The following is a 27439-nucleotide window of genomic DNA, read 5'->3' as shown; positions in this document are numbered from 1 at the left end:
CAGCAGACTCAGGGAGCCTGAGACGAAGCCACCAAATGAGGAGAGTCGCTTAGCCTGGGGACAGAAAACCAGAGTGCAGAATGCAAAGTCAGGGGAGGAGGTGGACGTGGGGCTGGACAGTGAGGGCAGGCGGCTGGAGAACCCATCGCATCACAGGGCACAGGGCTGCGCAGGGTGGGACCTCCCACCCCAACCTTGCAGGGCTGCACAGGCAGCTCCAGACGTCTGTCCCCTGCTGTCGGGACCTGACTTCAGTGGGCAGACTGGTGATGCGGTGAGCCAGGCCCTCTCTGGGACGAGCCGTGTGAAGTTTGTGCAGACCCTCGGGAGGTGTGGTGTGGCTGGAGGTGCCGTGGGGATCCATCCAGTCCTCTGGGAGCACGTGGTCCGTGGTTTCTGCTGCCTGGGTGATGAGGGCTCTTGGGGCTCCCCGCTGTGTGTGTCCCGTGTCCCTGCCCTGGTCCCTTCTGGGAGCTTTCTGCTGTTCCTCCAATGACCCCCATTCCTGCTTAAGTTAACCTCTGCTGGTTTCTAACAACCAGAGATGCCTCCCTAACCTCCAGTGAGTCAGATAGGCTGTAGCCTATCTCAGGGTGGATGTCCCTAGTGTTTCTATTAATGGCATGGCTGACAGAGAAGGCTCCCAAACAAAACCACATTCTCTGAAGATAGTGTCTTCTGATAAGGGGAAAAAAAAATCCTTATTAGGATTCAGGGAAGACTGCGTTTGTGTGCAGGCTGAGCGTGTGTGTTTATCTGGGCTCCCCACCAAAGACGTCATCAGCTGTGCTGTGGACCGAAGCAGTGGCTCTTCTGGCTTATGTGGTCACATCATCTCTAGAATGGGTAAGAGTGGACATTTGTCATTGGATGTGGTGCTGGCTCTGTGGGACTCCACACTTGCTTCCTGTACACGACGATTGTGCCCCTCAAGGGGGCAAGCATTGAGCTCTTGGGTTGAGATCAGATGTGTAATCAATAAACACCCCACCTAGGGGCACTTTCTTTCCACCCCTTGTGTATCCTGGGGAGACATGTGGTGCAGCTTCGACTTACCAATATAAGAGTGATTTTGATGAGTATGCAATTGTATTCAGGTAGTTTCTTTTCGAATTAAGATATTCATGTGCAAATGAGATGTTCTCTTTTCCTGGAAGAAATGCTTTGGATAGCAGTTATTGTTCCTTATTTAACTCGTAAAAAATTTGTGCCATTCACCTGTCAGTTTGTCTGTCTGAATCTAAATGAGTAATAGAAGGTGTTAGCTCGATCAAGTACCTGGAATTCACCACCTGCTGTGTTTTCTGCTAAGGAGGGACGAGGGGGTGGGGTCCCTGGGGGGCTCAGTCAGTTAAGTGTCTGCCTTCAGCTCAGATCATGATCCCGGGGGTTCTGGGACTGAGCCCCCCGTCGGGCTCCCTGCTTCTGCCTCTCTGTCCCTTCCACCTACTGTGAGTGTGGTTCTCTCTCCTAAATAAATAAAATCTGTAAAAAACAAACAAACAAACAAACAACCAAACAAACAAACAAAAAAAACAGAGGGAGGAATACATCTGATATAACTTTGAAAGAGTTTCCCTGAAATGGTAGCAAGACCTTTTTGTATTTCTGATGCTCGCTCACGTGGGGATATCAGGCTTCTGAACGGAGAGCCGGGATGTGGAGGGACAGACCAGTGTGCTGTTCCCCGTCAGGGTCTGAAACCAAAGCTGGCGTACCTGGCGGAATCAAGGTGCAGAGGCCATTCCCAGCAGAAGGGCTGACCAGCCCGTTTGGCGTCAGGGCTGTGGAGGTGCGGGCTGTCTGAGGATGCTGATGTGCCTTGAGCAGGGTGGGCTGGGACGAGGTGATAAGGAGCATGGGGGGGTGGGATGCTGGGGACAGTGGGCGGCATCTCCAGCTGAGGGAGTCTCCAGGCCCCAGGCTCAGGACAAGGGCTGAATGACAGGGTGTGGAGGACCTTCTGGAGTCTCACCTCCCAGAGGGGACAGGAAGTGATCTTGACCCTCCGTCCTTGCCCTGCGTCTGGAGCAGGGCCTCAGGTGCATGCCAGTGACCACTGGGGAGTGAGAGGCTGGAGGGATGTGGCCCAGGGAGGAGCGGCATGGAGAGGCGGTGCTGCTATCCGGAGGCCACGGTGGGACGGCGTGGGGGCTCGGGCTCCTGCTCTCTCCCGGCTGGGCGCAGGCCTGGGCTGCGGAGGGGCAGGTGTGGCTGCCGCCTGTGAGCGTGAGCAGGTTCCACGACTAGGCGTGGCTGGTGGAGGCAGGCAGCGTGGATTTCTGAGTAAGTGTGTGAGAAATACCTTTGCTCAGTCGTCAGACACTTGGTCAGTGTTCGGGGGGCGTGATGGAGAATTACTCGTTCAACATCGGGACCGAGGAAATGCCACCTGGGTGGGTCAGACCCCTGTGCCCTCCAGGCCTGGAAAGTGCCCAGGGCAAATCCTAGTGGGGGAAGGGGGTTATGACAATGAGATTAGCCTCTGTGGGGTCAGCCTTGGGTGGTTAGGGATGCTTGCTGTGTGGATCCCCACGGGCCGCATGCCCTGTCCCTCCCCATTCATTCTCTGGTCCCCACTGGCTACACGCCCTCCACCCCCATTCACTGCATGGTTCCTGCTCACATGGCCCCCCACTTGAGGCACAGCCCCCTCTGGAGGAATCCAGCTGGAACACCGTTGTTCACGGTGCCAGCTGAAGCCTGCTGGGTTCCCCTGCAGCATCAGGTGGGTGGCAGTGGCACCGTACCCCACTCTTAGTGCTCCCCACAACACTGGGCACCAGTACCTCCCCCCACCCCCATCCAGCACAGATGTCTGATGCATAAGTACCAGCCCAGGCAGCCGCGTGGCAGGTGTGGGCAGGGCCAGGAAAGCCGCGTGGCAGTGTTTGAAAGCCTGGAGCTGAGTCTGGAGCCCGGGATCTGAGGTCCAGCTTGGCTGCTGGCAGGGATGCCTTGAAAGGCTCACCTCTAGTCTCAGGGGCTTCAGCTTCCTCTTTGAGGACCCAAGGGGAGGACTAGATGGTGTCTCGGCACCTGGCAGGGCTGAACCACTCTGATGGCATCCCTGCCCCCCACCTGCGGGCAGACTTTCTTACCCAGCTGCCCGCCCAGCCCCTGGTCTGGCTCCGCCAGCATCCTGAGACCAGAGGGGCTTCTTCCCTGCAGGGGTTTGTCATGGATGGACAGATACCCCCACATCCTCAGGTGTCCTGGGGTCCCTGGAGGCACACCCATCTCAGCAGTGAGCCACACAGCTTTTATTTTATTGATTTTATTTATTTTTTCTTCCCACACAGCTTTTAAAATGTGCCTCTTACTTAAGAGATTTTTCACACTTCCAGTAGAAATAGATTTTACTTCTCCTCCAGAGTTTTTGTTTTCTTTCTCCAGGGTCAGATTTGAGGAAGCAGATTTCGTCTCTTGGAGACTTCTAGCTCCAAGACAGAGTGGGCGGTGAGAAGAGCAGCCCGGGGGTCAGGAGGCCTGGGAGCTGGCCCTGGAGCTGCTGTCAAAGCCCGTACCCACAGGATGCTGGTCTGGACAGGGAGGATCACCAGGGGCCTGCCCAAGCTCCAGTGTCTTATTCCAGGGGCAGCTTGGACTAAACTGTGTCTGGTAGCTGTTCTCAAAACTACCAGTTTTGCCAAGAATGGAAAACAATAGATTTTTTTTTTCTATTTATATTGCCTTGCTCATTAGCATGCACAACACAAAGGCCAGAGTTGCTGAATCAAAATCAACAAGTTCTGATTAATTTGCAGAGTTCAACCACGGGATCACTTCAAAATTTCTAACCAATAGTGTTCCCTGGCTGAGTCACACCGTGGAAGGATCCTTAATTGGAAACAGCCTCAGACAGTAGCATGGACGGCAACAGAGATAAGGGATAGCAGAGCACAAACGGCCTGAGAGGAAATGCCCATGAGAAAGGCAGTTGACATACTCATGGTTGAGTTGACAATGGCCTCTGTCTGGAAGCACTGGACCTGCCAGGGGGTGGGCCGTGCTGGTGGCTGGGGGCTCAGGGGCAAATGGGAAGCTGGGGGGCCAGATGGAGAAAACTGGAAAGTTGCCTTTGAACATCTGTCTTTGTTTTTAACAAGCATTGTCCTTTCTAGGTTGCCCACCTCTCGGTCTGGAGACCCTGAAAATCACAGACTTCCAGCTTCATGCATCTACTTCGAAGCGCTACGGCCTGGGCGCGCATCGAGGGAGACTCAACATCCAGGTACTGGTGGTGCAAAAGGATTTTGGTTGCATTGCTAGCTGCTCTGGCAGGAGACGCAGCCGGCGGTTCGCTGGGCTTGGGTTGGATACCCCGCATGGCATTCCAAATGCATTAGCTCCACTTCTCCCAGCAGGAAGGGCATTGCCTCAGATGCTCATCTTAGAGGGAGAGCCTTGAGATGAGACTCAGGATATGTGTCTTCTACAAGGAGCCCTCAGTACAAAGGATGCTGCTAGTACCCGGACCTGCGTGGGCCCTCCTCCACCTCTTGAGCGCTTCCCCTTCCTGTGATCTGTCTGCACAGGCACGGGGAGGCCGGCATCGGCAACTCCAGCAGGCATCGGCAGCCAGAGGCATTTGTCCTCTCCTCCCACCCCACCACTGCTTCTCACCACCACACAAACCTCTTCCAGGCTGTTCTATGGCTCCCCCCAGGGCAAACCCTGTGTGCCTCTCCGAGGCTCAGCACCTCATGTCTGGCATGCTTCTCTAACTCAAGGGTCCTGTGACCTTTGTCCTCGCTACTGTCGGGGTCCTGCTCCAGGAACATGAGCTCCTCCTTGCACATTTTATACACCATGTGGTTCTTCTTGCCTTTTCTCAGGCAGGTCCCCCTGCCTGGGCAACCTCTTGGCCTCCACCTTGCCAGGCATCGTAAGTCCTGCAGCATCCCCGGTGGTCGATTCCTCGTGCTGCTCTAACAACTTATCATAAATGCAGCCACTTAGGCCACACAAACCCATTCTCTCCCAGTTCTGGAGCACGAGAGCCCCACTGGGCTAAATCAACGTGTGGGCAGGGCCGCGTTCCATCTGGACCTGGAGGGAAGGATCCATTTCTTCGCCTTTTCCAGCCTCCAGAGGTGCCTGTGTTCCTTTTGCGTGGTCCCTTCCTCTTTCCAAGGCCTCTGGGTCCTCCTCCTGCTTCCCTCTTCCACTTTTAAGGAGGCTTGAGATGACACTGGATCCTCGTGGATGCTCCAGGATCATCTCCCACCTCAAGTGACCTTAATCGCAATCTGCAAACTTCATTTTCCTTTATCAGAGAGCCTCCAGCATTCGGGCCCCAGGATTAGCACCTTGGCCTCTCTGTTGGGGAGGGGGCGTTATCCTACCAGTCCATCCACGGGGTCCTTTCCCTCTGGCTCCAGCTCCAGCTGGTGCCATTCCATTCCTTCCTTGTTCAGCATTTGGTCATGTGCTGTCCTGTATGGGTCTCTAGTATCTTAGCCGTCTTTCCCCGGCTGCTCCATGACTGTGGGTGTGTTTTCCAAACCCCTTCTGCACATGCACCGTCTCATCCAGCTCCAGGGAAGAAGATGCCCTGCATCCCTGAGACATGGGGCCATCAGGCGGACACCTTCTGAGCGATGTCACCAACACCTCATGCCCTCACCATCCCTGTGAACATGCTGTGGGCAGCCGCTGTGCTGGGAACCGGGCCAGGGTGGACGAGACCCCTTCCCAGGAGCTCAGGGGCTCGGGGGTGTCTGAGTGGCCCTCCGACTCCGACTCCCAGCAACTCTTCCTTCCTCCCTTGACACTTGGCCGCCCCACACAGACTCTCAAGCCGCTCACCTGGCACCACTTTGCAGGCCAGAACTCCGGCAAGACGTTTCCAGAACTAACGTTAATGAAGTCCAAAGTTGCTTTATGAGTATGATTGTTTTTTAATAACAGCTGATAAGAGACATTTGGATGTGTATAACTCAACACTATGATTTTCAAGAGGATGAAGTTCCAAGTTTCACAAGAGTGACCATTAATAATATGAGTGCCTGTGGCAACCTGGATGGGGTCCAGGCTTCTATGGAAGTCAAGGGCTAGCAGGGCCAGGGCCCAATGGGTGTGGAGCTGTTTTGAGCATCAGTTAGAGGAGCTGTCAGCCAATACCTTGAATGCCCTCTCTATAAATGAAGTTATCCTCTGTTACAGAGGACGTGTTCGCATTTATCTAACCTTTCAGTCAAGCAATTGGAAGTCCTGAATTTGTTGCTGGGGGATAGGGCCTGAGAGTTGTATTGTTCTGGTTGGAAATTCTATTCCCAGAGCAGATGGGTGGAGCGTGGGCGGGGGGGGGGGGGGGGCTCATAGTGCAGGGGCCCTAGGCATGTGGAGTTCAGACCTTGGCCTTGACACATCCAGATTCTGGGACCTTGGAACTATTATCTTATGGCTCTGAGCCCCACCTGCCTCACCAGACAAGAGGGAGTGCTGAGAACTCATAGGATCAGTGGAGGAGTGAAATTAGATGGTTTATAATTTGAAAACATTTACTGGATCATTTCGCTTCTCTGCTTCTAGCCTCTGGTAGCTTCCAGGGGCTCTTGGAAACTCCTAGGTGGCCCCGCGTGACTGGCCCCTCTTAATTCTTGTGGGGCGCAGTCCCTCCTCGAATGCCGGTGACTTGTTCCCTTGGGTGTTCTCTGCCCCTCCTTGAGCAGAAGCCCCAGGTTAGAAGGGGCTTGAACTCTCCTCCACCCCCTTCCTCCCAACCCAGAATGTCACCTGGCACACAGGACACACACAGAGGATAGATGGTGGGCATTCACCGCCCTGCCTTTGCTGGGCCCCACAGGAGGTCCCCTTGGTGGACGGTCAGCCGGCAGGGAGCAGGGTCCTCATCATCTTTCCTTCATCCTTCCCCCAAGAGAGGCACAGGCCAGGGAGAAGGCAGGTATCCCGGGCTGGAAAGTGGGGACAGACCCACCCTCCTGACTTCAGGCAAGAGGAAGTAGGAGAGTCATTGAAAACCACTTCAGTGCGGCTTGTCCTTACGGGGATTTATTTTTCTTCGGTGGTTTATCATTTCTCCAAGTACCCTCTGAGAAGAAAAATCTCTGCACCTGCTCTTAGAATAGGAAGTAGTTGTTTTAACAGGGAAGTCCAGGCCAGTGCCCGTCCCCTCCACTCCCCGCCCCAAGCCCTGGGGTGCCTCCCCCCGCAGCAGGTGATGTAGGTGTTAACTGCAGAGGGTGGAGGGCTGCCTGCAGCTGTGTGAGGGGCTTCAGTGCAGCCCCCACAGGGAAATAATGACGTGGGCGGGGCCTCTATTGTGGCCTTCCAGAATCAGTGCCCCACGAAGCCTGATTTCACTGCCACAGGTGCTCTGAAATACATCTTCCCACTCATAACAGTTTGAAATGCAGTTTAAAAATATCCTCTCTCCCCACTTAGGAGTATTTTGTAGGTGTATCAGAGCTAATGGGATTAGATGCGGGAGAAACACCCAGGTGTGAGAACCGTTGGTGCGCTGGAGTTGCAGATGTGAGTGGGTTGGCCCAGCGTCTGCAGGCTTGGCCCTGGTGCCCCCGGGGTGCATGGGGCACACAGGGCATGCGGGCCGGGCCGGGTGCTCATCCTGCTTTCACCACTGGCGACTGAGCGGCTCTAGGCACGGTGCCCCCTCGTCTGAGCCTTGGTGTCTTCATCTCATCCAAGAATTGAGCCCTCCCCCCCGCCCCCCGCACAGTCACCTTCTCAGAATGGGGATCTACCAAACCAGGGAAGAGAATGGTCCTTAGAAGTTTTCAAATGCCCTATGTGTGCCCATCAGAATCCACTCGTTTCTCTGACCCCTGCGAAGTGCCCGGTACAAGCCAGGGACTGTGCTGTCCCCAGAAGAGCCAAGACGGGGCGTTCCTGGGTCCCCCCTTTCCTCAGATGCATAGGAAGAGCGGACTCGGCTCTGAGAGGTGTCAGCACTGTGCCAAATGCTTTCTGCCCAGTATTTTCATTTGTTCCCTGACAGGAGACGAGTACTATTATTATTATTTAAGATTTTTATATATTTATTCATGAGAGACACAGAGAGAGAGGCAGGGAGGCAGAGGGAGAAGCAGGCTCGATCTCAGGACTGCGGGATCACGACACGCTCAACGGGGAGCCACCCAGGCGTCCCGACAAATACTCTTCTTATTATTACCTCTATCTTATAGAAAACAGACACATGAATGGGTGGAATAACTTGGTTAAGATGCCCAGGAGAGGCAGGGCATGAATCCAAAGCTACATTCAACCCAGTCTTGTTGCCCCTAACGATGCCATGAAACTGTCCCCGGGTCAGCAGATAGTGTTCTGGGCGTGATGGGAACGATTAGACCGCGCCTGTCTCTCTTTTCTGATTGTGATCTCACACTGGTTTACACTGGTATGACAATACCAGAATCCGGTGTTGACAGTGCAGATTTTGCAGACTGTGAGCTCTTCCTGAGTTGCCATTTGCCATATAGCAGAAACGCTTTTCTCTGTCTTTGTCCTTTTGAGCCACTAGGACAACATTGCATCTCCAGGGGCTTGTTAGCCACACAAACGAATTTCTCCTGGTTCTGGAGGCTGGGAAGTCTGAGGTCAAGATGCCAGCAGACTGGGTGTCTGGAGAGGACCGGCTTCCTGGTTCATAGATGGCCATCTTCTTCACCACCTTCTGTAGTCCTCGTGTGGTGGAAGGATCTAGGGGCTCTGGGGGCCTCTCTTATAAGGGCTCTAACCCCACCCACAAAGGCTTCACCTTCATGACCTAGTCACTTACCTGAGACCCTGACTCCTACCACCATCACCTACCACCATCACCTTAGGGGTTGGTTTCAACATACAAACTTTGAGGGGACACACCGTCAGTCTATGGCACTCTTTGTCCTCATTTTTAAAAACATTTTTAAAAGGTTTTATTTATTTATTCATTCATGATAGACAGAGAGAGAGACAGAGACACAGGCAGAGAGAGAAGCTGGCTCCATGCAGGGAGCCCGATGAGGGACTCGATCCTGGGTCTCCAGGATCATGCCCTGGGCTGAAGGCGGCTCTAAACTGCTGAGCCACCCAGGGATCCCCTGTCCTCATTTTTAAGCAGAAGACTTTGGAAGAATAAAAGCACCTTATAACTCCACTTATAACCTCTTTTGTTTTGCAAATGGAATTTTGCTAATGTTGGTTTAATGATATAAACTTAGAGAAGAAACCCAAGTTCATATTTCTCATATTGAAGGAAGATCGATCTTCCAAGAACTCAAGGAAGAGATCAAGTTCATCAGGATAGCGAAGGTTTATCCTCTCATCTGTGATTGTTTTTCCAGCATGGTCAAGATCCTCTTAACACCGACCCACTTGTGACAACGTGATCTCATTTAGAAATAATCACTGACTTCTGCTCCAGGAGCTGCCACAGGCAGAATAGAAATTAACATTTTAAGTCTCAAAGACAACATTTCAGCACTGTCCTTTAAAATCACTCTCGGATCCTCATTTGCCTCTAGACAGTCTGAGGAGGTGGCTCTGTGCTCAGGTGGGTCATTCAGTGGCAGCTCATCAGCTGTCCTATCCTTGCAGACTCTTCTGAAGACCCCCCCCCCCGAGGTTTTTCCATGGCTTGTAAACTAAGCAAGGTGGAGTTCAAGACCACACGGCTCCCTGAGTGATTTATCTGCCCCCCACCATTATTACATCAGATGCTTTCATTGCTGCAAATCCTTGAACAAATTAGAGCAGCACCTGCCACTTCAGAGGGCCGGGTTTTGATTTCATTCTTAAGATTCTAAAGCTGAGCTAAGTAGGAACCTGACATGATCAGAAGAGCATGGCTGGAACTCAGGATACCACCACGATTCCTGCCTGGAGCCGGGAATGTGAGACAGTTGGTACTCAGATCAGAGTTTTGAAGAAAGAGTTGACATTTTGAGGTCACGAGAAAACACTTGGCGCATTGCGTTAACACCTCCAGATGTCTTTGTGGCGCCTGCCCATCGTCACGTGGCATTCTGTGGCCCATGTCTTGTCTCACTTGAGTTTGACCTCTGAGAGGAGTTCGCCTCTGGTACCTCTCTCATGAGGAAATGTCTGGTTAAGCTAAGAGCATCTGTCCAAGCCATTTCTCAGTGCCACTAAAATCAACCACAGCTCTTCTGAGTCATTCCATTAATGCAATTCTCTGGAGCACCTGGATGCCGATATTAGGATCCAGTTCCAATGTTCTGATAATCTTTTTACCTGAAATGAGGTGTAAGCCTGGAAGATGGCCGATGCCTGTGGCTGAATTCACATGCACCCCCTAGGAGGGCATGAAGTTGGTTATAAAACATCCAACCAGGTTTATCCTGATGTCCAGGTTGATGTGCAACGGCACATCCCATCATCTGTCCCCCTGTCTCCTTTGGCCTTGAAACACCTGGTGCCCCACCTTGCCCAATCGTGGGGACGGCCTGGGGTCAGCACTGTTTTCTCAGGTGTCACCTCGAGCCTGCCCTGCTTCTATTTATCAGAGGAATCATCTGCACCCAGAGTCCTCTGACCTCACAGCCTGTCTGTTCCATCAGATCTTCCTGCTTCTCTGGGTGCTCAGCCTCCGATCTGTTTCTGGCTGCACAAAACCCTGCTGTAGCTCTGCAGGTCCTCAGTGGGGGCTATAAATGTGCTAAGTGCTGCAGAGGCAGAAATAATCACAGTGGGGATTGCTTCCAAACCAAGGAATGTCCTGCTTGCTCCGATAAAGGGATTTTGTGCTCTATCTGGCTTTAAGAAGCAGTCTGGGAGACAGCATTTGGATGCCAAAGTGCTGGAATTTTGGATGTTTGGATTTTTATGGGAATAACAGGACCAAATATTCTAAATCATGAGTCTCTTGGAAAATTTAAAAGGAGAATTTACCAGAATGATGGTAATGCGCTGTTCTTATTCTCCAGAAGCTTGCACCGTAAACACATGAGCAGGAAAAGGGCAAAGAGTAGAAGACCAGAGAAACAAAAGGAAGGGGCCCTTTGGGGCTCCCTGGCCTGTGAACCACAGATTATTAAGAAACCACAGGGCTTTCTGGTTCAAATGCGGATTCTGTTACTTGCTATGGGAATTTTCTTGACTATTTTTTTTTATTAAATCTCATTAAATTAATATTTCATTTCATCTTCAATATACTCAGAGGGAAACTCTATTTTGGAGATACGGAAATTGAAGTCAGAGGTTTTGTGACCTGTCCCAACCCCACAGCTACTAAGTGCCAAGCTGAGAGTCAAATTCAAGGTTTCTGGCTGTATTTTAGCTCTTTGTTATCTCCGGTACCCACGAGAAGGTTCGGTGTGTTCTCCAGCCTGTGGCCTCGGCCAGCGTCCCATCCTGTGACTCATCTCCCTGACCGCTGGCCCGAGCATCCCCCAGTACCTTCCAGGCTCCCCCCTGGCCGGGCCCAGAGAAGCCTGAGGGGCCCCGGGAGTCGCAGGCATGGACCTCACGTCCATCCAGCTGGCACAACCGAATGGTGCCTCCTCGGATAATGACTTGTGGGACGGGCCCTCTGGGTGGTCTGCCCAGCCACGCACAGGCCAGCCTGGCTCTCTCCTGGACGTGGACGGGTGGGAGTCAGGTATGCCAGTCATCCTGCACCAGGGTTTCTGTGGTCACGACAGATGGCACAGGTGGAGAAGCCTGTGTGAGGAGGGGATGGAGGAAGAGACAGGGAGAAGAGAAGAGAAAAAAAGGAGATCAGAGCAGATGCTTTGATTGACTGGCTGGTTGGTCGATTCATTGATTCCATAAACACAAACCTACCTCTAGTTCTGGGGAAACAGTAAAGAGCAAGAATAGAAATTGTCCTTATATTTTAGCAAATGTTTGGGGAGGACGTGCTGTGTCCTGGGCCCTGTCTAGGTGATCAGGATGCTTCAGAGACCAGACGGACAGACGTCTTTGCCGTCTGAAAGCTTCCATTCCAGTGGGGGAGGCACATAAAAGCAAGGAATGTAATAAAGTAGAACTTCTCTAGTGTCAGAGGGGAGTGGCAGGGAGAGAGAGCATAACAAACTTAGAGTTGGCAGCGGGAGTCAGGAGGGCTGGCTCTGGGGAGGGGGCAGGCTGTTGTTAAAGGTAAACAAGGCAGGCTTCATTGAAGAGGTGGTACTGGGGCTGAGTTGGCCTAAAGGTGATCATCAGGGAGTCAGGTAGCTGTGGGAGAAGCACTCCCGGCAGTGGTAATGGCTTGAGCAAAGGTCCTGTGGTGACTGCATGCATGGCCCTACCAAGGAGCAGCAGCAGGCTGGTGTGGCTGGGGCACAATGAGCATGCAAGGAAGGAGGCGCAGGCCCAGAATGAACACTGGGCGGACTTTGCCATTGGCTTTTGTTCTTAAGTTAGTTGGGGGAGCCCTGGCAAGTTTTTGGGCACAGAAATGCTGTGCTGTGATTTATAGGTAGGAAGGACCGACCTGTGTTGACTTAGGGGAGCAGCATGGAGGCAGGGAGGCCTGTTGGGGCGTGACCTTGGCATCCGGGATGAGAGATAGCACTGGCTCTGGCTGTGACAAGAGTGGTGGAGGTGGTGAAAGGTGGTTATATTTTGGATATTTTGAAAGTAAGATTTTCTCAGGAGGCTGGATGATGTCTGGATGAGGGGTGTGAGAGATCAAAAGAGGAGTCAGGGATACCTCCAGTGCTTTTTTGGCCTATACCTCTGATAATCTAATGGGGAAGTGAAACTATTAAAAAGATAAATTACCAGTGAAAGCACGACTAGAGCCTAGGATGAGTGCTCAGAAGGAAGCACCACCATGTATTCATCTCCTTGGATAACCGTAGAAGTATCACAAACTGGGCAGCTTGACACAATTCTGGAGGCTGGAAGTCTGAAATTAAGGTGTGAGCAGGGCTGCTCTCCCTCCCCAGCCTCGGGGAACTAGGCAAGGCTCCTTGTTCGCTCCTTCCAGCTTCTGGTGGCCCGAGCATCCCGTGGTGTCCCTGGGCTGAGTGCTGCACCACTCGAGTCTCCATGTCCAGGGTCACGTGGCAGCCTCCCGCATGCCCCTGCATCACCTTCCAGGTCGAAGGGAATGGTAGTACAAAGGCCCTGTGGTTGTAGGAAACATGACATATTTGAGGGGCTAAAACTAAGACAGTGTGGTTGGAGCTGAGCTTTGGTTACAGAGCAATATTGTGGCCAATGAATGTAAGACAAGGTATTCTCTATCATTGGTCATTAAGGAAATACAAATTAAAACCACAGTGAGATATGACATATAGACACCAGAATGACTTTAAGGAAAAAGGATTGTACCAAGTGTGGGTGAAGAAGTGGAACAATAGAAACTTTTATACGGTGGTGAAAATGTAAAATAGTACAGCTTTGGAAATGTTTTTGGAATGTCTACTAAATGTCTACTGAAGCTCAATATTCTCATACCTGTTCATCTAACAAATTCAACTCCTATGCCTAAAAGAAATGCAATCATATGTGCATGATAGGCAGGGACAGGTAGGTTCATGGCATCACTATTCATGACAATCCAAAATGGTAATAAGCCACATGTCCATCAGCATACAATGAGTAAGTCACATGATGGAACGATGGAATACTCTACACCAATGAAAAGGAGTAAATTATTGCTACCTGTGATAATACAGATTGATCTCACAGATATAACATTGAGCAAAAGAAGCCAGACGCTAGGGAGTAGTTAGGGTAAGTTTCATTTACATAGAATTTAAAAACAGAAAAACCAATCTAGGGAAATGGAGGTCAGAGTAGAGGTTATCTTTGAGGGGCAGGTAATAGTGGGAGGTGGTAAAAGGGAGGTTGTGGCAAGCTGGTCCTGTTCTATATCTTGATCTGGGTGTGGACACTTGAGTGAGTGTGCAGTAAAATTTATTGAACTTCACACTTAGGCTTTGTGCACTTTTTTGTATATATTTCATTTTTAAAATTTTTATTTCAATTTTTATTGAAACTTAAAATAATAAAATCATGTATCTATTCTCCTGCTTTACTGTTGTATTTCAGAATTGCCTTTTCTTTGGTTCTTAATAATTTTAATTCCAGTATAGGCATACCTCAGAGATATTGTGGGTTTGGTTCTAGACCATCTCAACAAAGTGAATATTGCAATAAAGTAAGTTTCAATAAACGTAATAAATCAGTATTTGTATATATAGTGAAATGATCACCACAGTAAGTCTGGTTAATATCCATCCTTCTACATAGATACATTTTTTTAATTCAATAAAACTTTATTAAAAAGCTGATAAATCATAGAAAGGAGGTAAAGTTGGTTTAAACTTTAAAAGTGAATGTTAAGAATATGAGGAATGAAATTAGTTGATGAAGGAGAAGAAAGGGGTACAACAGGAGGTAGAAATGAATTTATCACTGCCTATGGTAGGGAGTCAACAGGGCCTTTTTTTTTTAATAAAATAATTTTTATTGGTGTTCAATTTACCAACATACAGAATAACACCCAGTGCTCATCCCATCAAGTGAACAGGGACTTTCTAAGAAAATATAGAATTAAGCATATTACATGAAGGCATTTATGTAATTTATGTAAGTTATGTAGTTATTAAATTAACCACTGAAACAAAGACACACCTTTAAAATTTTTAGAGGATAAGAAATGAAACCGATGAACATAAGGGGGAAGAAAAGAGAGAGAGGCAAACCGGGAAGCAGACTCTTAGCTAGAGAGAGCAAATTGAGGGTTGCTGGAGGGGAGTGGTGGGGGGGCGGTGGATGAAATGGGCAATGGGGATTAAGGAGGGCACTTGTGATGAGCACCAGGGGATGTAGGGAAGTGTTGAGTCACTAAGTTCTACATGTGCAACTAATATTACACTGTATGTTAACTAATTGGAATTTAAATAAAAACCTGAAGCAACAACCACAAAAATAAAAAACAACCCCCAAAAGAAAGTACATAGCAAAAGCAAAAATCACTTATATAGTTCCAAAAAAAAAATTATTTCAGAGGAGGCGTAGATGTTGAACAAAGAAAACAGCTCAAGAGTCAACGAGGAAGCACAAACAAAAGAAGCAGTAAAAATACAATGTCTAAGAAAAGCTGACAACTCATGATAACAAAGAACATTTGTCAATGGGCTAAATTGACCACTCACTTATTAATAGAAGAAAACGTAGGTTGCATCATAAAGCAAATTCAACCACAAATCTCCACAGATAGGAACTTGAAACAAAGTGAACCATGCTTGTACCCCCATGGCTCCCTCTACTGAGGGTGGACTGTGCCCTGGACAGCCCTTCCGTGGGACTTGTAAACTCCTCCGTGTACTCAGATTCTATTTCTGTCCCTATTTTATGGACCTAATGGGGGCATCCAGATAATGAGCTGTAGCTAGGACTTGAGCTTAGCCCAGCAAGGACCCCAGAGGCTGTCCTGGGCTGTGCTGCCTCCCCAGAGTGTAGGAACACATCTCTGTCTTTGTGTGGATCATGACAGGTGAATACATAATTGTTGGGAGAATTAAATTGGTTACTCCACTGATAGGCGATTCTAGGACCAAAATGTTTGCTAGGTTTTAGTAGAATTGAATTAGAATGTTGATGTGAAAAGTCCTTTACCCTCTTTTTCAATTAGAATATTCCTTTCCCTGTGTTTTTTTTCTTTAAACAATTAAACAGTGGTGTATGGTATATTTTATAAATTTCTATTTTAAAATGTTTTAAATTTCAAGCTCTAGATATTTATTGTTTTCATTGGCCAGTGCAAGGAACTCTTTAAGATGTTGATTTTGGGTTTTAAAAATCACTCCAGGGCAGCCTGGGTAGCTGAATGGCTTAGCACCGCCTTCAGCCCAGGGCATGATCCTGGACCTGGAATTGAGTCTCAAGTCAGGCTTCCTGCATGGAGCCTGCTTCTCCCTCTGCCTGTGTCTCTATCTCTCTGTCTCTCTGTTTCTCATGAATAAATAAATCTTTAAAAATCTTTAAAAAAAAAAACCACTTCAAAAAACAGTGAATATTTCTTCGCAACCAGCTTTACTGATGGTGAGGTCTGAACTGGGAGAAGATGTTCTGCTGATTTGAAGGATCAGCTGATTTGTACCTGGGCCGTTCTATGGATTTATCAAAGGTCTATCATAGAAATTTGCCAAAGGAGATATTCAGACCAGATGATGGCCCTTGTATGGGAGATTAACTATATTAATCACATGTCACAGCTAACATTTTTAGGTAACACCCCCCCCCCCCATGGTGGTAACTTTTGCTAACATGTAAAGTTTTAGCCACTGTGTCTAAGATTTTTCTCAAAGATCTCTTAAAATAACTATCACATTATTCTATTTTTGTCCAAATAGTCCTGGGCTGTGTCTGCACAGTGGCAGCTGTAAGTCAATTATCCTGGAATTGCTAAATAGTTATATTCACTTGTATATAACTTTTTAATTCATTCCAGATGTTTCTGTAGAGAGGCAGCCCGTGATTATGAATTACAGTGCAGATCGGTGAATTTACAACAGCATAGCAATTTTGAGATTCATTGTTTTCTATACATACCATGAGGCAGAAAACTTTTTATGATGTCTAGCATGTAATAGCAGTTCTATAGACACCTGGAAAGTGGAAGAGTAAACAAAACAGGCTTTATACCAGTTGACTTCTATATCCATGCTGCCTTTCCCTTTGCTTTTTATTTTATTTTATTTATTTATTTTAATTTATTTTTTATTGGTGTTCAATTTACTAACATACAGAATAACCCCCAGTGCCCGTCACCCATTCACTCCCACCCCCCGCCCTCCTCCCCTTCTACCACCCCTAGTTCGTTTCCCAGAGTTAGCAGTCTTTACGTTCTGTCTCCCTTTCTGATATTTCCCACACATTTCTTCCCCCTTCCCTTATATTCCCTTTCACTATTATTTATATTCCCCAAATGAATGAGAACATATAATGTTTGTCCTTCTCCGACTGGCTTACTTCACTCAGCATAATACCCTCCAGTTCCATCCACGTTGAAGCAAATGGTGGGTATTTGTCATTTCTAATAGCTGAGTAATATTCCATTGTATACATAAACCACATCTTTTTTATCCATTCATCTTTCGTTGGACACCGAGGCTCCTTCCACAGTTTGGCTATCGTGGCCATTGCTGCTATAAACATCGGGGTGCAGGTGTCCCGGCGTTTCATTGCATTTGTATCTTTGGGGTAAATCCCCAACAGTGCAATTGCTGGGTCGTAGGGCAGGTATATTTTTAACTGTTTGAGGAACCTCCACACAGTTTTCCAGAGTGGCTGCACCAGTTCACATTCCCACCAACAGTGTATGAGGGTTCCCTTTTCTCCACATCCTCTCCAACATTTGTTGTTTCCTGCCTTGTTAATTTTCCCCATTCTCACTGGTGTGAGGTGGTATCTCATTGTGATTTTGATTTGTATTTCCCTGATGGGAGAAGATATTTGCAAATGACATATCAGATAAAGGGCTAGTTTCCAAGATCTATAAAGAACTTATTAAACTCAACACCAAAGAAACAAACAATCCAATCATGAAATGGGCAAAAGACATGAACAGAAATCTCACAGAGGAAGACATAGACATGGCCAACATGCACATGAGAAAATGCTCTGCATCCCTTTGCTTTTTAAAATTAAAATCAATATCGATCAGTTTTGTCAGCAAGTAGTTTGAGAAATCAAAGTGTTAAAGGATTATTTAAAAGCAAACAAACAAACAAGAGGATGGTGGTTGCCAGGGGCTGGGAGAAGAGAGGTGGGGAGTTGTAGGACAAAGGGTACTAACTTTCAGTTGTAAGGGGAATAAGTTCAGAGGACAGTGCACATCTAGTGCATCTAGTGCCTCTAGTGCAAGCGGGAGGACTGTGTTAATAATATGGTACCATACACTTGAAGGTTGCTGAGGGACCATCTTAAACATTCTCAGCACGCAAAAAGTTAACTGGGAGGTGATGGATGTGTTAATGATCTTGATCTTGGTAATCATTCCACAACGTATATGTACATTGTATACTTTAAATATAGCAGATATTCATGTCTGATATATTTATGTAATAGACTATATATAATTTTATTTGTCAATTATCCCTCAATAAAATTGGAAAAAATAAAAAACAAAGGTGCCTTGCCAATACACCCCACACCCACTGACCCCCTGAAGCCATCATGTGCTGTGAATGAGGTGACTACTCCAAACTCCTTTTAATTGTTTCTTTGGGAATTTAAGTATTTATTTCTATTTATCTTTTTTAAGGTGGAAGTGTAGGGACAGAGAGAGTGGAAGGGAGAGAATCTTAAGCAGGCTCCATGCCCAGCACAGAGCCCAACGTATGGGGCTCAGTCTTATTATGACTCTGAGATTATGACCTGAGCCGAAACCAAGAAGAGTTGGATGCTTAACTGACTGAGCCACCCAGGTGCCCCATATATTTATTACTAAATAGCATGCACATATTGATACGTATTGGTTTGTACATTTTTGACTTTTTATTCTGAATCTGTATTATAGAGGATGAAAATTTCAGCTTGTTTTTGTGATCCCTTTACCTTAACCTTTTTAATCCTTCCAGTAAAATTATATCTCAAATTTTGGGTAAAACCACATTAAAGGTTTTCAATATTATGACTGTGTAAATAGTCCTTACTGCCTAAGCCAACAAGTAGTTTTGAGCCAAGAGATATGTACTTTCTCGACAACTTTTTGTTTTCCTAGATCTGCTTATATTTTTTAAAAACATCTCCCATGCCCTGCAATAGGTCTGGGTCTGTAAAATACCCTTTAATATAATTTTCTATAAGGTCAAACCTGTTCAATGATTTTATTAGCCTCACAGTTGTTTTTTATGTTTCTGTAAGACATTCCTTCAAGGAGCCCTTGACCTTTTGTGTTGTGAATGGCTTGATTTCTGGATCTTTCTACAGCTGCTTTCCTGGGAATATCTCCTCCCTCATTCTGGGAATCTCTCCTATGTTGGCACCCTTGATTTCTGGAACTCATATCTTCTTTTTGGTTTTCTGCCTCATTTTTGTGGAGCACATTCATTTTACAGTTTTATGGAATTGGTACATGAGAAATTTTTTGAGGTTCTGTGAATCCGAAAATGTCTTTATTTTACCATCACAAAGGACAGTTTGGCCGAGTATAAAATTCATGAGTGAAATTTTAAATTCATGAGTGAAATTTTGAATTCATGAACTTCAGAATTTTGAAGTCATTATCCCTCCATTCTTTGAGCTTCAGATGTTGCTACTAAGAATTCTGGGACCATTCTGATTCCTTTGGCTTTGTTTTATATATTTGTTTTCTCTTTGGAGGCTTTTAGAATCTTCTTTTCATTTGTGATGTTTTGAAGTTTTACAGAGATACAGCTGGATGTGGGTCTTATTCATCATACTAGATTCTTAATGCTTTGGAGACTTAAACCTTACAGATCTGGGACATTATTCACTTACAGTATTTTTTTTTTTTTTGGTAATTTCTTCCTCTGCTCTTATTTTTCTTTTATTGCCCATTGTTACTGGTATTTTCACATTGTAAGAACGATGCTTTTTCCTTTCTAAGAATATCCTTCTTTTGTTGTATGCAAGCAAGATCTTCTGTTTCAGAGAATAGTCATTATAATTTCTTTGAGATTTTCTTCTGTTTCCCATTATATTTTTAGTTTATTTAATTTCTGTTTGTTGAAAGCCTGGTTGGAGCTGGAAGGAGGAGGGGAGCTGGGGCGTCTCACTCTTGACTCTGCTATCTACTGACTGAGTTCCCCTTTTTTATCTATCATATGCTCCCCTATGTCTGCTCCCCTATGTCTGGAGTCCCCATATCCAGAGCCTCTAGGAATGTTTGGGTTTTTTTTTAAGAGAAAAATTTCAGGTCTTCTATAATATGGGGAAGGGAATGTGAGAATCTATTTCTTTAATGCATATTTTGAATCAGTTCCCTATTTTCAGCCCTACCCTGCCTTTCAAGCTACCTAAGAGTCTAGTTTCTGAGCTTTTTAAAGCCCTGGGTGGCTTGTTTCTCACTGGTGTTTCCCTCATAAGCTCACATCTCCTCTTGCTGAGCCATTTGGAATTCCTCCATCTGATTTCTGTCTTAATTTATTATAATTTGGCAATTATAAATATCTTCTAGTTTTGTTAGAGATCAAGGTTGTGTTTCTTCATCTTGTTTTCTTTGGGGGGAATTTTTGAGAAAAGAGCACAGAAAAATCAACATTTACTCTATCATCTCAAAACAGAAAAATCTTGTTTGTTTTTGGTTTTGTTTTGTTTTAGAGAGAGAGAGAGAGAGAGAGATTGAAAAGAGGGGCAGATGGACAGAATCTTAAGCAAGCTTCACATTCAGCATAGAGCCTGACTTGGGGTTCAGTCTCACAACCCCAAAGATCATAACCTGAACCAAAATCAAGAGTCAAATGTTTAACTAACTGAGCCATCCAGGTGCCCCAGAAAAATCCCATCTGATCTTAAATGGATAGTATCAGGTTTTCTCTTTGTTATAGATTTAATAATTTCCACATTTACCGTAAGCAAAATTTAGTCTGTTAGATGCACTGGTGAGTTTTTTTTTTTTTTTTAAGGTAAAGAAATGATGAGCATGACTTAATTGCCTAGAGAAAATTACATTAATTCTTAATTTATTGAGCCCTGTAATACAAATTATCATTCCATCTTAGTGATGTTTTCAAGACTAGCTTATACTCTAAGGGATCCCACTTTTTATTCCAACAACTTCTGATGGAAATTTCTCCAAAATTGGGCAGTCCAGGTGGCTCAGTGGTTTAGCACCACCTTCGGCCCAGGGCATGATACTGGGGACCCAGGATCGTGTCCCACGTTGGACTTCCTACGGGGAACCTGCTTCTCCCTCTGCCTGTGTCTCTGCCTCTCTCTCTCTCTCTCTGTTTCTCTCATGAATAAATAAATAAAATCTTAAAAAAAAAGATATTTCTCCAAAATTTATGAAGTCCTTCCTGCATTTTTGAACCGAAAGGGATGAGTGTACCCTCCTCTTGTTTTCTTAGTCGTCGTACTGATGCCATGTATTGCACTGTGCTGAAATTTGGTGACACCTCTGAGGCCTGCCCCTCCTCTTTCACTGAATCCTTCCAGGCGCTGACTTTATAAATTTATAATTGATTTTGCAGAGGTGGCTGTCCCTTCCCTGTGAGTCAGCTTCGGAAAGGGCCATACTGTCCCCTGATACCTTACTACATTTAATTGAATATCTGGTCTCAAGAAGAACTGAGATTGGTGGCCAAAGCAAAATATGTAGGCTGACAAAACCAGGAGCCTAAAATTTAATTCCAAGTCTTAGTCAAATAGACTTTGGTCAAGTAGCACGAGGATAGCTCCTCCAAATCTCCATGATTCTCTTGTGAAAAATCCCAGGCTCTGTGGCAGTTCTGTTCTTGTCATCTCAGCTCACAACCACATATTCTTCTCGGTCTTGGCATGGCTCAAATTTTGGAGGAAGCACTTCCTTTTAGTGCAGGGCTGGCCTGTGCATTGTAGAATGGTTAGCAGCATCCCTGAGCTCTGCCCGTGGGTTGCCAATAGCACACACTTCTTCCAGTTGTGACAGCTAAAAATGTGTGTAGACATTGCAACTATCCCCTGGGGGGTGACATGGATTCCTGTTGGAACCTTTAGATGGTAAGTCTCCTCTTTATTCAGATTTTGTAACTCTATTCTGGATATTTGAAGTTGTTGAAAATGTGGCAGCAAGTGCCCAGAATAGTACCATAATTCCTTATAATTTTGGAGAATGTGAGGTAATTCACCAAGCACCCATATTTCCATAATTTGCCAGATAGTCATTGTTTTGAATATACTTGTAACTCACCTTTATTAAGTGCTCACTTTTTTTTTTTTGAGTCTAAACAGCATGCCAGGTCCTGTTGAAAGCACTATTGGTACCCTAAGGGAGAAATGATCCTTGCCCCTGTTTTGGCATATGGGGAAACTGAGGCACAGAGCCTTTAGGCAAATTGCTTGAGTTTGTACAGGATGGAAGTGACAGGATTGGGATTCACACTGAGGCAGGAGGAGTTCAGAGCATATGCTCTTAACCAGCACTTGTCGTTGGGAGGATAGCTGCCCCTGGTGAAGACATGCAGGGATTGTGCCCTTATAGCCTCCAGGCTGGGGCAGTGGTCTCCTTGTTGGCTGGCAGCTTTGGGAAATGAGAGCTTGCATGTCAGAGAGTCACCCTCACTTTCACAAAACCCACCAAAGGCCGGGTAAGTACTGGTAACACATACTTGCAAGATTTAGCCTTTCTTTGATGGTTCTAGAAGGCAGAACCTTGTAGCACCTCCAGGCCCTTATCACAGATGCCCTGTATACCATCAGACCTGGAGGTGCTGGTTAATTGAGAGCTTGAGTTTCTGGAGAATGTTGACTAATGGGTGTTTCTGGTCACCTTCATTTGAGATGGTAGTGCTTTCAGGAGGCCATGATTTGTTAGTATCCTGACATTTGCCCTCAGAGCTCTTTTAGGATTGTTTCAGGAGGGGATGGGAATGGATGTGCTGTGGTTTGGTCCTGACACAAGGCTGATGTTAGCTGATGCAGAGGCGGTGGGGCTCCACTAAAGGAACTCTTGGCCATGTTGTTTCTGTGCTGTAGCTAGACTAGGAGTTTCACATCACTGTTGCCCATTAGAAGTCAGGCTGCCCCAGAATTTGAGCTGAAAGGTGCTCAGAAGTAGGAATGATGGGATGGCCTGTCTTTCACTAAGATATCACTTAGACTTTTTTTCTGATTATGTATTTGTGAAATAGCTATGGGAAAAGCCATGGGGTTCATGTAGAAAGAGCCTTAGTAACTTAGGAAGCTTCACTTATGTGAAGTTCAAATGATCTTTTTCTTCCTCCTCCTCCTCTTCCTTCTTTTCTTTTTTGTATCAGGGAATTCTCTCTTGAAATGGTGATAATAGAGGGAACATTCCAGAGCAGAAACATCACATACCATGTAAATTCATATTAAAAGAATCTTTAGTAGCAGTAGTAGCTAAAACTCAACACATCAAGTGATTTAAATGTCAGTAAATAAATATTCACTAGATAAATTTATCCTTCAGCACCCAGCTCAGATAGCACTTCCATCCTGGTCTCCCCCAGACCAAGTTAGCCATTATCCCGAGATGCTCCTCTAATGGTTTGCTCCTGTTCCCGAAATAACACATGCCCCATTGTATTTCTAATTCATCTGTTTTTGTGTCTTTCTTTGTGCCTGGATGGTGAGGTTCTGGGAGAGAACGATTCACCTTTGTATCCCCGGCACCTGGTGTGTGTAGGCGGGTATGTTGGAGACGATCTGTGCCTGTTGGATGCATGAGTAATAGGGGAGCTCATTAAATTTCGTCTTCCATGCTGGGCAAGAAGAGGACATCTCATATTGAAATATTTCCAACTTGTTAATAATAAGCCACTGCATTTTATGATTTAGAATAAGGAGTGTTCAGGGCATAGTGATTTTTCTTTCTTTGTCCCCTACTCATTTTCTTCTATCCACCCCCCACCCCCTACTCCTACAAATCTCATGAAAATATTCATGATTCTGGGTCTTTCTGAAGAACATCTCTTTTTCTTTCCAGGCAGGTATTAATGAAAATGATTTTTACGATGGGGCGTGGTGTGCAGGAAGGAATGACCTCCATCAGTGGATTGAAGTGGATGCTAGACGTCTGACCAAATTCACTGGTGTCATCACTCAAGGAAGGAACTCACTTTGGCTGTAAGTGTGGGTGGACCTGGGCTTCTCTAGAGTCCATGCCTTGGGTCTAATGTTTAAGGTTTGGACAGAGACAAGGAAGATGCAGAGAAGTATCTGGTGAAAAGCAATAGAAAGGAAGAAAATTGGAATGTGGACAGGATGCTGAGCTTGCCGTAGACACCAGCATCTCTTGAAATGATGTTATTCCCTGCACAAGAACAGAGAGAAGGACCCACCTGGCAGGTTGGGCTGAATAGACAAAGGTGTCATTAAAATAGTGCAGTTTAGGCAGGTGGCTGCCATTTTGGATCTGTGATGAGTTACTTGTACCCCAGTTGGTAGATTGAACACAGCCCGAGGTGGGGACTCTGAACAAACAGTGAGCAATAGGTAACAGGTCCAAGCTACTGCTCTGGAGTAAGCTGGTATGAATCCTTTAGAATCTGAGAAGGATTGGAAGCCTAGAAAGGTTCTCAAGTCAAGGACTACTAGAGAAGTAGTAGAAGTGAAGGATGAGCCTCTGTGAGGCCGGAGAACGAGATGGAGCCCATTTCTCAGAATTGAGCTTGGGTGCCTAGGGTTGGATCAATAACAAGATGACCTGATAGTCATCCCAAGGAGAGGTAGGTACTCTATGCTGTGGTACACACATAGGATGGAATATCACTAAGCCTTAAAAGAAGAGGACACTCTGACACCTGGCTGCCATGCCATAGATGAGCTTTGAGGACATTATGCCAAAGGGAATAAAGCAGTCACAGAAGGACAAACATTGTGTGAGTCCACTTCTGTGAGGTTCCTTGAGTCACATCCACAGAGCAGAAAGTACAATGTTGGCCTCCAGGGCCTGGGGCAGGAGGAGGGGAAGAGGAGTTATTGTTTAATGGGCGCTGAGTTTCAGTTTGCAGTGATGAAAAATTCTGGAGGTGGACGGAGGTGGTGGTTGCACAAAGATGTGACTGCACCGAATGCCATTGAATTGTACACTTAAACATTGGTTGGCATGATACATTTTATGTCATGTATTTTTACTACAATAATGAAAAGAATCTATGTGCTACAACAATGCAACAGAAAAACCCAAACAACTTCCCCGCTTCAACCCAGGGCTGGTTGTAGAGACCAAAGCAGGGCTGCATCTGTGGGGTTGCCCTGTGAATAGCAGGCACGCGACACTGAGGGCTGGGAAAGCCTAGAAGGGTCCATGAGACCTTGGATGCTTTCTGAATTTAAGAGAGAATTTTCAAGTTCTAATATCTGATTGCAACTGAGAAGCCAAGGGCACTCATGCCTCACGTGCTGACATTAGGATGCTGGCCCAGTTAGCTAAGAACCCCCCTGCCCTGCCCGCTTCACCTTCCCTGTCTGTGCCACCCTCTCGAATTTCATTTCAGTATTTGCTAATTACCCCTCAGCAGTCATGTAAAATCTGTCTGTAATTTGTTGATTAGATTAATTTTTAATTCCTGGAAAGGTTAACATTAATAAATAAACCAGGATAAAAGAAGGGAGACGACATCTGTGCTCTCATTTAACTGCCTGTCATTGTCACTGTAAAGGGGACTTTCTTACATAGTGACAATTGTCAGGCAGTGACACATCATCATCTATTTTCCTCTGAGCTTTTGTATTGTAAAGATGATATTATAATATCCAGCAACATTTAAAAACATTACCCATGATTCCACTGTCCTTAGACAAACATAGTTTTTTTTTTTGGACATATTTATAATCCTATTACATATGCAATTATGTTATTTTAACTTAAAAACGTATCAAAGCATTTTTCATGCTGTTACTCAGACTTCATAATGATCATTTTTAATAGTTTGTAATCTACCCGGCCATGGCCCTGCCACCTTCTCAGTTTTCTGGTATCACATATCATTTTGCAAGAAAGCGTTTTCATACTTTTTTCTTCCTTTGAATTATGTCCCTCAAATACATTTCTGGAGCTGGGATAATTCGTGCATTTTGACAGCATTCTGTTATGTATTTGTGCTGTTTTGTATGGCTCATTTTTTGTCACTTCGCTTTTTAGCAGCGCCTATGTATGTGCTCATAATGATGATTTTTGCTCTGTGGTGTGCATTATGCTCTAATCAGCTTATTACCATGACAATTGTTTTCATGGTTTAGATTCTGAAAGGCAAGAATTTGGGGGAAGAAAATGTTGAATTGCTTAAAGGGAATGGAAAGAAACTTGGACAGAAGCAGTGATCTGAGATTATCCACAGGGATGAGGGAAGGGATTTTACCTTGATGCTTGGGTATTAACCCGCCTAACCACTGTCATTAGAGAGCCAGTAGTCAAGTTATTATTGGATTAGAAAGACCGAGCAGGGTAGCAATAACACTCACATTCCATTTCGTCTAGAACACAAGAGCATTTTGGGTGAACAAGAAATTGCAGTAGAACAGTATCTTTCTTTGACTTAGCCTAGGACAGGAACATCTTAGAGGGAAGACAGGGAAAGCATAGAATTGCTTTTAAGAGTCAGGTGTTGGGTTTTTTTTTTTTTTTTAATGTCTAAATGTATTTCAAGTCAAATTATTCTTCTAGGACAATGGAAAGAAATTTGATGAGTTTCAGTTCATCTTACCTCCTGGAATAAGACTGAAGAGGAAATAGGACAAAGGTGCAGTTTGGCATGAGGCGTGAATAATACTTTTTTTCCCAGAGGCGTGAATAATACTGGAAGCACTGGGATCTGTCCCAGTATGACCAGAAAAACATGGCAGCCGTAGAAATCATCAAATGGTTCCTAACCGTGAAGAAGGCAGCAGGTGTCTTTTCCCTCTCCCCAGGACCTGTGTCCCCACCTTGTTCCCAGGACAGGCATCTGTGGTCCCTTTTTTTATATTCCTATTTACCAGCTTGTGTATTTCTCCCTACTGGTCTGGGACGGTAGAGGCAATGCCTGGTCATCTTGCCCAGTACCAGGCATCTCTTAGGTGCTCAAGTAATGATTTTTTAATGAACGAATATTGTTAGAAAGTAACACATTGGGGATCCCTGGGTGGCGCAGCGGTTTGGCACCTGCCTTTGGCCCAGGGCGCAATCCTGGAGACCCGGGATCAAATCCCACGTCGGGCTCCCGGTGCATGGAGCCTGCTTCTCCCTCTGCCTGTGTCTCTGCCTCTCTCTCTCTCTCTGTGACTATCATAAATAAATAAAAATTTTTTAAAAATTAAAAAAAAAAGAAAGTAACACATTGACAAAGGATCATGCACACGAAGCAGTAATGAGTTCATTAATCCGAGAGTGTCAGTGCCTGAGAGCTAGCTGGGGACGGGAGTCGGGAGAGGAGAGGGGACGTGGCCGATTGAGGAGTGACGATTTCTAGAGGTGGATGGCACGTACAACAGAGCGGCTTTGGAGTCACGTCCGCCCTTCTCGGAACCTCAGTTTGCTGCCTGAAAGAAGATAACCATTCTCTATCTGGTAAAGATGCGGTGCAAGTCAAATGAATTGTTACTGTGTTTTAAAATCACCCAGCACATAGTAAGGGCTCAGTAAAAGTTCATTTCTTCCCTCTGTACCTCTTGGGGTTTGTTTAGAACAGTGGCTGTGAGGCTGTATTTTTAGCTATAGAAACCTTTGGAGAGTACGGGGAGGTGAGGCTGCTCTGGGAACCAGGGGGCAGAGGGAGGAGCTTTGCCTGCCTGGGGCACCCCCCTCCCCTCCATGGAGCAGCCCTGGAGGATGCCTTCATCCAAGTAGCTCTGGTAGCAAGCGTGCTGAACAGCCCGCGGGCCCTCT

General features: G+C 46.2%; 1 protein-coding gene across 1 annotated transcript in view; it reads left to right on the top strand.

Annotated features, from left to right (window-relative positions):
• Positions 1 to 27439, top strand: part of CPXM2 (carboxypeptidase X, M14 family member 2) — a 127943-nt gene that overhangs the window by 28663 nt on the left and 71841 nt on the right. Inside the window, exons 3-4 of the mRNA XM_049103208.1 lie at positions 4125 to 4234; positions 23558 to 23697. Coding sequence (XP_048959165.1) covers positions 4125 to 4234; positions 23558 to 23697 — 250 coding nt within the window. The remainder of the gene's footprint in view (positions 1 to 4124; positions 4235 to 23557; positions 23698 to 27439) is intronic.

The sequence above is a fragment of the Canis lupus genome, chromosome 28, assembly GCF_003254725.2.
Source record: "Canis lupus dingo isolate Sandy chromosome 28, ASM325472v2, whole genome shotgun sequence".
Classification (NCBI taxonomy): domain Eukaryota; kingdom Metazoa; phylum Chordata; class Mammalia; order Carnivora; family Canidae; genus Canis; species Canis lupus.
Note: the sequence above shows the minus strand (reverse complement) of the source record. Positions and strands in the feature narration are given on the sequence as shown.